This window comes from Bufo bufo, chromosome 8 (assembly GCF_905171765.1).
Source record: "Bufo bufo chromosome 8, aBufBuf1.1, whole genome shotgun sequence".
Lineage (NCBI taxonomy): Eukaryota > Metazoa > Chordata > Amphibia > Anura > Bufonidae > Bufo > Bufo bufo.
The window spans coordinates 196,899,710-196,910,623 of NC_053396.1; the positions used below are offsets into that span (position 1 = coordinate 196,899,710).

At 42.7% G+C, this 10,914-nt stretch overlaps 1 protein-coding gene across 1 annotated transcript; it reads left to right on the forward strand.

Annotated features, from left to right (window-relative positions):
• The first annotated feature begins 9,552 nt into the window (after positions 1–9,552).
• LOC120978170 (olfactory receptor 151-like) lies at positions 9,553–10,572 on the forward strand. The gene has a single exon (XM_040406391.1). The coding sequence runs from the start codon at positions 9,553–9,555 to the stop codon at positions 10,570–10,572; it is 1,020 nt and encodes a 339-aa protein (XP_040262325.1).
• Positions 10,573–10,914: the final 342 nt, after the last annotated feature.

A 10,914-nucleotide genomic window follows, 5' to 3' on the forward strand; every position in this document is an offset into this window, starting at 1 on the left:
TGCCTACAGGCAGAGCACCAGCCCCGAAAAGGGCGACCCCACCACTCGGTGGCTAAGCCCATTCTGGATCCTGCGTTAACCCTAATAAAGTATAATGGATGTCCCAAAACAGAGTCCCGATGCTGCATTTCCCCAACACAGGGTTGGATCGTCAGAGGACAAAAATTAATGAGGGCAAAAAGAAAATGCAGTCGCGTTTTTTCCGTAGACGGTGTCTACTGCGGACAGTTAAATTATCCGCGCCACATATCCTGTTTAAAGTGTGCCTATCGCTAAAATATCAGTGACATCCAGTACTGTTTTTCCGTAGACGGTGTCAGCTTCTGACAGTGACCTTACCAGGCCCACATCTGCTGTGTAACGTGTGCGCTTCTAAAATATTTTGGTAACATTCAATTAAATTTTTTAATAGAGAGTGTCCACTTCTGACAGTGACCTTACCAGGCCCACATCTGCTGTGTAACGTATGCGCTTCAAAAAAATTCTGTGACATAAAATGTTATTTTTCAATAGACGGTGTTCACTTCTGACAGTGACCTGACCAGGCCCACATCTGCTGTGTAACGTGAGCGCTTCTAACATTTTTCTGTGACATAAAATTTAATTTTTCAATAGACTGTGTCCTCTTTTGACAGTTGGGAGTGGGTAATTTGCACGCCCCCCGCTTACCTTCCTTGGATGTGGTAGCCGTTTCTCAGGCTCCCTCTCTGAAATCGAACACTGGTTCCCCGTTACCCATGGTCACCATGTTAGGCGCATAAAAGAACATCGAAAGTTGATAGGGAAGACATCCAAATGGATCATCGACGTCATGGGGACGTGCACTCAGGCAGAAGTTATCTAGAGTCAACAAAGCGGCAGCAGGCCCTCGCCCATAATGTTTGCGATGGTCAGCTCACCTGCAGGCCGTCAACCATAATTTTTTCAATGGTCAGCTAAGCAGCAGGCATTCTCCCATAAGAGTCTGGTCAACACAATCCTCACTGCCGGGGGTCACGTAACTAATTAGCACGGAGGAGTCTAGTTGGTTATCGGAATTAACCAGACAAATCGCTCCACCAACTAAGAACGTCCATGCACCACCACCCACAGAATCGAGAAAGAGCTATCAATCTGTCAATCCCTTCCGTGTCCGGGCCGGGTGAGGTTTGCTGTGTTGAGTCGAATTAAGCCGCAGGCTCCATTCCGGGTGGTGCCCTTCCATCAATTAGTTTAAGTTTTAGCTTTGCAACCATACTCCTTTGGTTTCCCGGAAGCCCCTGGATTGCCTGTCTGATCGGCTTCGAACCTCCGACTTTCATTGTTGATTAATGAAAACATTCTTGGCAAATGCTTTCACTGTGGTTCGCCTTGCGTCGGTCCACGAATTTCACCTCTAGGGGCGCAATACGGATGCCACCGGCCGTCTCTTTTATTCATGGCCCCAATTCCGAAAATCACCAAAATTTTGGGCTGAACTTGCACTTTATATACAAGTAAATATACAGGAAAGAATGTTTCCTAACAATTTATCCTCTAAAATCGATTTCATCTTCGGTTTTCTGCATATTATTGTCAGTCTGTAAAAGTGGAGTACTAATTGGACAACATCCTTCCCAGCAGCGACCTGGGAGTCCAAGACATCCTCCCCATGCTGTTTCCAAACCATTTCGGTGGTGTTTCCATCAATTTCTGACATTTTCCTATTAACCATGCACCCTCCGCTCTTCAGAGCAGGTTCTCCCATTGACTTCCATTATACTCGGGTGCTCAATCAACACTAATAGAATGTTGATTCAGGGATTTGTCAGAGGTTGCGGGGAGGAATTTTTATTTTTATTTTAATGATGAATTGGATGTCTGCCTTCAAATGAAAGATTTTTGCTGCTTGCTCAGCTATTTTCAGAAGTCCCATAGTAAGGAATGGAAAAGGCTAAGCATAACGTGGCTTTCTCTCCGTTCATGGGTCTCGTTTTTTAGATAGGTGTGTTTCACAGGTGTCACCAGCACCAATTGTACATTTATAGCATATCCTATGGATGTCCACTAGATGGGAAAACCCATTTAATGATAACTCAGACCTAAAACATATGCATTGGTTTTGTAAAAATGGAAGGTAGGTCCTTGGAATGAATTCTTCTGGTGGGCCCAATGCACCTTAGTCTGACACTGGTAAAGGGTAACTGTTGTGTTGTAGGAGGTTGTTCAGTGGGACAATTTAACAATCTGATTCTTACTGTCAGAGGCATAAGGTGAAGCTTCTGGGCCCTATAAAAAAAACGGTTCCATGTTGTGCCACTTATGCTCTTATAGTATGTGGCACAGTAAGAGGGGGTCCATCAGTCTTTACAGCTCTGGCCACTGACCAGAAGATTGTGAACCGAGAGCAAGGCAGGTGGTTTGGCTCCACAACCAGAAAAGAGTGCGTACGCAGTGGTGAAGTTCAAGAACATTGTATTTATTATAGATTATTAAAGGCAGGTTAATGGTGAGATAACAGGGGTAAATACAAGCAAAATATTCAGAATAACGTAAACAATTCAAGTCAAATGGTACAACAATTTTCACAGTTTCTACGTCCGTATTTGCAGTGTGAACACTCAATAAGCAATAGTCCCACAAACTGTCCCTAACTGACCCTAATCTTCACAATTGGGTGCACAGCCCCCTTGTCCCAGTGATCCAACTGGACCTCTTACAGTTTGTAGAAGTGCACGGTGGGGCCCAATGTTGTCCTTTTCTTCCAGTGAACCCAGGATCTGTAACAATGAAATCCTCCTCAGCAGGCTGGGAAACCAGTTGGATACAATGGAGTTCAACAGCAGAGGTCCTTTAGCACTCTGATCGTCCTGTAGAATGTACCGTATTTTTCGCCCTATAAGACGCAGGCACGAATGAAGTAGGCGGAGCAGGCACGTGACCTCAGTGAGCTACGGCCGCCCGTCCTGCCTGCTAGCTGCTAGTGCTTACTACAGGAGCGTGACATGTACCGGTAAGCACAGGGGGAGCAGGGGGAGCGCATCATAATTCAGTTTAGATATTATGATTAACACTACGTATAATACAGTACATACTGAGCGGCGGGGACAGAGTACAGTGCCTGCACTGCCCGCCGCTCTCCCCGCCTACTACAGTCCCTCCTCCCTCCTTCCTCCTCACTAATACATCGCAGTCTGCGATGTAAATTTCCAGCATTCGCCCCATAAGACGCAGGGGCACTTTTCCCACACTTTGGGGGGGGGGGGGGAGTGCGTCTTATGGGGCGAAAAATGCGGTATATACTGGGGTGTGATGTAATCCGGGATTTTACAGTTACTGTCGGGTACCTCGACAGCACTGTGAGTCTCTTACTGTTGGTGGCAATTCACACAGCCCAATGTCAGCTCCACTGGTTAGTTGCTGCACACAGTCCTTTTCAGAGTGGCTCCACTAAATGCACAGTTTCTTTGTACTCCGTCCGTCTCTAGACCGAAGTTCACACAGCCTGGCTGCACAGGGACGTCCTTTGGTATCTCCTCACACCTTTTACACAGCACAAAATCTGTTCTGTCTCTAGCCAATATGTCTGCAGTTGCTCAAGACTTCTCCCTGCTCACACTGTATGCATCATTTGTCCTGTTACCCCTTGTAAAAGTGAAAAATATGGGTGTAAAGCAAGCCAAGCGTTTCCTAATTCTGTGAAGCGCCTGATGGGTCAAAGTGCTCACTACACACCTTGAAATATTCCTTGAGGGGTGTATTTTCCGGAATGGGGTCACCTTTGGGGGGTTTCCACTGTAGAGCCACCTCAGAGTGTGTTCAATTACAAGATGGCACCTGTCAATTATTCTGGTGAAATCTCCCTTCCAGAACCCATTTGGTGCTCCTTTCCTTCTGACCCCTCTGGTACGCCCATATAGCAGTATACAAGCACATATGGGGTATTGCTGTAATCAGGAGAAAATGGGTAATAAATTAGGGGGTTAATTTTCTCCAGTTCCCCCTTGTGAAAGTGAAAAATTTGGACCTAAAGTCCTTTTTTTATTTTTTTTATTTTATTTTTCATTTTCAAAGCGAATTCCATGAATCACCTTTGAGGACAAAGTTCTCACTACACATCTTGAAATATTCCTTGAGGGGTGTAGTTTCCAGAATTATGTAACTTTTTGGGGATTTCCACTCTAGGGGTACCTTAGGGTGTCCTCATATGCGACATAGCTCCCAAAAGCCAATCCTGCAAAATCTGTCCTCCAAAAGCCCTATGGCGCTACTTCCCTTTTGAACCCTGCCATGCACCCATACATAATTTTTTGAGCACATATGGGGTGTTGGCGTAATCGGGGGGAAATGGGAAACAAAATGTGGAGTGCATTTTGTCCTGGTACCCTTTGTGAAAGTGAAAAATGTAAAGTGCAACTTTTTCTGGAAAAAAAATTAATTTTTCATTTTCACAGCCATGCATTGCCTAATTCTGTGAAACGCCTGATAGGTCAAAGTGTTCACTACACACCTTGAAATATTCCTTGGGTGTAGTTTCTGGAATGGGGTCACTTTTTGGGGGTTTCCACTGTAGGTCCACCTCAGGGTGTCTTCACAAGTGACATAGCTCCCCATTCCTGCTAAATCCGCTCTCCAAAAGCCATATGGTGCCCCTTCCACTCTGAAGCCTACTGTGCGCCCATACATCAGTGTTTGAGCACACATGGGGTGTTTCTGTAAACTCCAGATTCAGGGTAATAGATTTTGAGTTTTTTTGGCTGTTAATTTTTAAATGTCATTCCTATTTTCCCAAATTTTTTAATGTCATTCCCATTTTCCTTTAATTCTCGTGGAGCACCTAAAGGGGTAACAAAGTTTTTAAAATCAGTTTTGAATAGCTTGAGGGGTGTAGTTTCTAAAATGGGGTGATTTATGGGTGGTTTCTAATACCTAAAGGGACTTCATAACAGAACTGGTCCTGAAAAAACTGGGTTTTGGAAATGTTCTTAAAAATTTTAAGATTTGCTTCTAAACTTCTAAGCCTTCTAACATCCCAAAAAAATTAAATGTCATTTTCAAAATAATCCAAACATGAAGTAGACATATGGGGAATGTAAAGTAATACCTATATTGGAGGTATTACTATCTATTATAAAAGTAGAGAAATTAAAATTTGGAAATTTGCAAATGTTTCCAAATTTTATATAAAATAAAAATGAAATATTTTGACTCAATTTTACCACTGTCATGAAGTACAATATGTGACGAGAAAACAATCTCAGAATGGCCTGTATAAGTAAAAGCGCTTTAAAGTTATTACCACATAAAGTGACACTGGTCAGATTTGCAAAAAATGGCCTGGGCAGGAAGGTGAAAACTGGCACGGGGTAGAAAGGGTTAATTTAATTTACACTTGTATATTGAAAACATTGATTTACATAGAAATAAAAAAATATATACTTTGCTGTGACATACTTTTCCCAGGTGGCCCTAGTGGGGATATTATTAGTGAGCCTATTGTAAGGATGCTATTAGGCCTAGTGAGGCTTGGAAACCTCAGAGGAGACTGTGTTTTCTGTGCTATCAGGCAAGTATATAAAGCAGTATATTATTGAATACAGGATATGAAGGATCTTACAACAGGACTCATGGACGCAGCAAGGTCTGTAACTCTGTATGTGTACTTTGTCTATGACTATGGAACGTTATAAAGTGCAACGCACAGTATGTGACCTGAAAATACGTCCTAGAACCTCTCTAAGGCCACTTTCACACTTGCGTTGTTGGATTCCGGATATCATTTGTTTATGGATCCGGATCCGTCTGACAAATGCATTGAAATACTGGATCCGTCTTTCCGGTGTCATCCGGATAAACAGATCCGGTATTTATTTTTTTCAAATTTTTAAAGGTCTGCGCATGCGCAGACCGGAAGACCGGATCCGTCAATGCGGCAATTTTAATGCCGGATCCAGCACTAATACATTTCAATGGAAATGAATGCCGGATCCGGCATTCCGGCAAGTGTTCCGGAATTTTACTGCATGCTGCAGTATTTTCTCCAGAAAACAGATTGCTTTCTATTCAGAATGTATTAGGTTAAAACAGATGTGTTTTTTCCAGTATTGAGCCCCTAGGACGAAACTCAATACCGGAAAACTTGAACGCTAGTGTGAAAGTACAATAATTCTCCAACTTAGGCTAGTTTCACATCTGTGAAACGCATCCGTTCAATAATACAACCATCTGCATCCGTTCTGAACTGATCCGTTCTGAACAAGACGCGTGACAAGAAGTTTTTTTGTGTGTTTTTTTTTTTTATCGTGTTTCATGCCAGATCCATCTTGCTCAGTATCCCATGCCGTACACAAAAACGCTGCTTGCAACGGTTCAAATTTGTTCAGTTTTGTCGCCATTGAAAATGAATGGGAAGAAAACGGTGGGAAAAGTGTTTTGCTTCGGTTTTGAGATCCTGTGACGGATCTCCAAACTGTACAGAAAAACGCAGATGTGAAAGTAGCCTTCCTTAAAATGCGATCTCATGTACAGTAATTGCTAGTTATGATGTATAAAGCAGACAACACGCGACTGCAGGATCAGGCTACACACAGGACTCGTTTGGAATTTCTAATCAAGGAGACACATAGATCTTCATTAGAGCTGTATACATAGAATGGCAGGAGCTTTGGATCAGGACTCATTTGTATACTTGAACTGCATTGAGGCTGAGGATGTATTTGACACTAAGCTGCTCAAGTAGCTGCTATGGGGCTCATGGAGATAGAGGACCAGCCATGATCGGGCGGGGAGAACCTGGGAAAAGGAATAGAAGGGGCAACCACACCAGACCATTCTGTCCTAGTGTATGTGGCATAAATCAGAACCTTTAAAGGAATCTGTCATCAGTTTTTCTTGGCCCTAAGTTATCTCTAGTCTTGGTTATTGCGGCCGGGTGTCTTACACAGCTCCTAAGCCCTCTCCAGACATAAGGCTCATTCACACGACCGTGTGAAGCCCGTGCCCGTGCTATGGACCGCAAATTGCGGTCCGCAATGCACAGGCACCCACTGTGGCCCAGCCGCATGGGGATCGTGGACCCATTCACTTAAATGGGTCCGCGATCCTTCCGTTCCGCAAAAATATAGAGCATGTTCTACCTCTTTGTTGAGCGGAGGCACGGAACGGAACCCCAGGAAGCACTCCATAGTGCTTCCGTAGTGTTCCGTTCTGTGCTTCCGTCCCGCACCGTTCCGCATCTCCGGATTTGCGTACCCATTGAAGTGAATGGGTCCGCATCTGTGATGTGGAATGCACACAGAACGGTGCCCGTGTATTGCGGATCCGCAAATGCGGCCCACAATACGACAACAGGCAGCACACGTTTGTGTGAATGAGCCCCTACGTTGTACACCCATGATAGATATATCCATCATGGGTCACTAATCCCTTAATGTCCAGTCTGCTTTAAGACTTAATGATCGAAAGATTTTTTTTTTCGCTTATTCATTGTGACATTCCAAGAGCTATAACCTTTTTATTTTTCCATCAATATAGCCATATGAGGGCTTGTTTATTGCAGGACAATTTGTAGTTTTTAATTGTGCCATTTTGGGGTACATATAGTTTACTTATTAACTTTTATTTACTTTCTGGGGGGGAGATGGGAAAAAACAGCTATACTGCCACTGAGTTTTTATTTCTTTTTTTGCAGCGATCATTTTTTTGGCATAAATAACTTTATTCTCTGGGTCAGTATGATTACAGTGATACCAACTCTATATAGTTGTTTTTTCTGTTTTACTGTGCTACTTTTGCACAATAAAAAACTCTTTTTTTAAAAAAGAACCCCAAGACCCAGAATTTTTTTATTTTTCTTTCTAGCTCTGTGTGTGTGGGGGGGGGTTGGTGCTTGATTTTATGCGGGACAACTTGTATTTTCACTGCTATCATTTTGGGGTTTGCAGCAATTCTGGCATAGTTTTTCTTTTTTTTATATAATGCTCACTGTATGGAAAAAAATTGCATGATAATTATTAAGAGCTTGTTGTTACAGATGCAGCAATACCCAATATGTGGAAGGGACTTTATTTTTTTTATTTTTTTACTGACATGTGCACCTCCTGGCATACACTGCAGGCAGACCTGGGGCCTTCATTAGGCCCCAGGCTTCCATGCAAGAACATGAGCACCCCACAATCTCATTTGCTGGATGCCAATGGGAGACAGGCCAGGATCTGCTCTTCTGGAGCAGGAGCCCAGATGTGTGAGCCAAGTCCCTCAGGACTAAGGATTCATATGAATCGATTTGTTCATCAAATTGAGTTCTGAAGCTGTGAGGGCCTGTCTCCGCTGCCGGCGAAGCTCTCCTTGCCACTTGATTGACATGGTTGGACATCTCGCCTGGCCTTGACAATCTCGTACCTGTACCGCTGCTCGAAGTAGCGATTTAATCACACAGGCTCTGCTTCCGGTACTGGAATAAGGACTGTTCATGTGGTGGTACCTGGAAGTGTAGCAATGCATACACAGTTGCTGTTTTGGTATTGGCAGCAGAGGCCTTGCGCTTGCGTAGTGCAGGCACAAGATTGTCAGGGCCAGGTGAGATATCCAGTGGGGAGTAGACTCTTCAGCAGTGGGGACAGTCCCTTACAGCTGAAGAAATCTGGTTGATGTATGAATAAATGTGGTCATCCCTAATCAGGACTCATCGACTTGCCCTGGGTATCGAATAGCTCCAGCAGTGGAGCTGCTCAACGCAAGATTTTAGCATAGCAGCTGGGTCAGTTTTAAGGGGTTTTCTGAGTGTCTGATTGGTGGAGGTCCGACACCTGGGATCCCTGCCCATCAGTTGGTTGGGTATTTGCTACAATTTTGTCTAGTCTAGGTAATCCCCTGAGACCTACACTCCGCATCAGAATCACAAAACCAAAATGAAGGTTTGCTACAATGTGTCAGTGCATGTTTTATTTATCAGTCCTAGATATAAAAGTGGTATCTCACAGATAAATTGCCAACTATTGAAACAGGACATCAAGAAGATTGTGTGAAGTGGAGCACAAAGTAGCGTGGTACACACACCTTGCAAGATTTCTGGTCTTTAAAGGAGTTGTCCAGGATTTTGTTATCGATGACCTATCATAAGGTTAGTTCATCAATATCATGTGCGCGTGGATCCAACTGCTGTGGTACCTTCTCATATGTGATCGATCAACACAATGTCACTGGCCTAGGCTAAGCTACAAGAAGGCCGCAGCACTCACAGGAGAACTGCAGCCTCTTTGACCAGCTGATTGGTGTGGGTGCAGGGTGATGATCGCTGGGGTAGCCTTAGTTCGGGCAGCACAAATTAGTGTCAGGTGGTGGTTGATATCCATGTTTGTTCTGCTGCCTATGAGCCTTGATAAATTTTGGATATAATGTCTATTGGATTTGTTTACAGCACATTGCATTTCTATTGGCTGTGAAGTAGTGCCAAGCCTCAGTAGCAGTGAATTTCTTACTCCATTTTCCATAAAATAGGTCTTATCAACAACACAGCCAAGTTCTCTATGGTCATTAAAACTACCAAAGCCACATCATCAACCATAACATCATTTTCCTCTATAAGTCTTCAGAATGAATCCAGAAAATATTGTCAATATCACTCATTTTATCATTGTGGGAATTTCCAGTGTTCGGGAACTACAGCTTCCAATCTTTCTTCTGGCCCTTCTCATCTATCTCTTCACTCTTGGTGGGAACATGATTATTCTTCTACTGGTCTGCCTGGATTGTCACCTTCACACACCAATGTACTTCTTCTTGGCCAATTTGTCCGTCTTAGACATGTCTTCTTCTACAATCACTTTACATATGATCCTTACAGGATTCATTTCTGGAAGGTCAACAATATCCTATGGTGGTTGTATACTACAAATGTACGTTTGGGCATCATTAATAGGACTTGAACTTCTAATATTATCATCCATGAGTTATGATAGATATGTTGCCATATGCAAGCCACTGAAATATAACATGATCATGAATTATAGGCTTTGTGGCCTATTGGCTTCACTCTGCTGGGTTTCAGGGTTTCTTCAAAGTCTACCTCACACCATTGTCATCATTAAATTTTCCTGCTATGAGTCAATCAAAATCAACCACTTCTTTTGTGATATTTTGCCTCTGAAATATATCACTTGTAGTGACACGTCACTTTTGGATTATTTTATCCTTGCCAGTGTACTTTTTCATTTATTTTTCTCATTTCCTTTGACTTTTATGCCTTACGTTTTTATTCTTGACACCATACTTAAAATACCTTCCAACATCGCAAGACGTAAAGCCTTCCACACATGCTCCTCACACCTGACAGTTGTCATCCTTCTGTACGTGGTGCTTCTCTGTCAGTACCTAAAGCCTGGGCAGGAGAATAACTTGGAGTCCAGTAAACTTTTTTCATTGTTTAACACGGCAGCAGTCCCTATGCTTAACCCATTAATTTACAGTTTAAAAAATAGAGATGTAAAACTAGCTCTTCGACGGGAACTAAAAAGATTCAAAAGTAGCTATTGTTGGGAACGACAATTTTCGTGGTGCACACAGAAGGCAACCCAACAGAAAGGTATCTCAAATTTATCAGGATGCAAACTATAGCCCATGAGGCTGCCAATGGGGGAGATAATGACATCCCTGCCTGTGGCTTCATTCTAAGAAGAGGTCGCTCTGAGAGGAGTATTAGTTGAGTTATGAATGTGAAATAAATTAATGTTTTTGTATAGTATTTCTTATTATTTTATTTCTCTTCTTCCCAATATTACAAAATTGTGTTTAAAATTGAAGTATACAGTAAGTAATCTAGTTTTATAAATTTAATAATGTGAAGGTCTTTGTGCTTGAACCATGTGTCACAACAATAAAAAAAATGCTATCCATTGCCTATACCGTATTTTAATTAGAACCAGACACTGAAACATATTCTATTTTTCTAATCTGTTT

Bases quoted from the DNA above. Each gene is read 5' to 3' on its own strand.
- LOC120978170 (XM_040406391.1), top strand. From the start codon at position 9,553: ATGAATCCAGAAAATATTGTCAATATCACTCATTTTATCATTGTGGGA.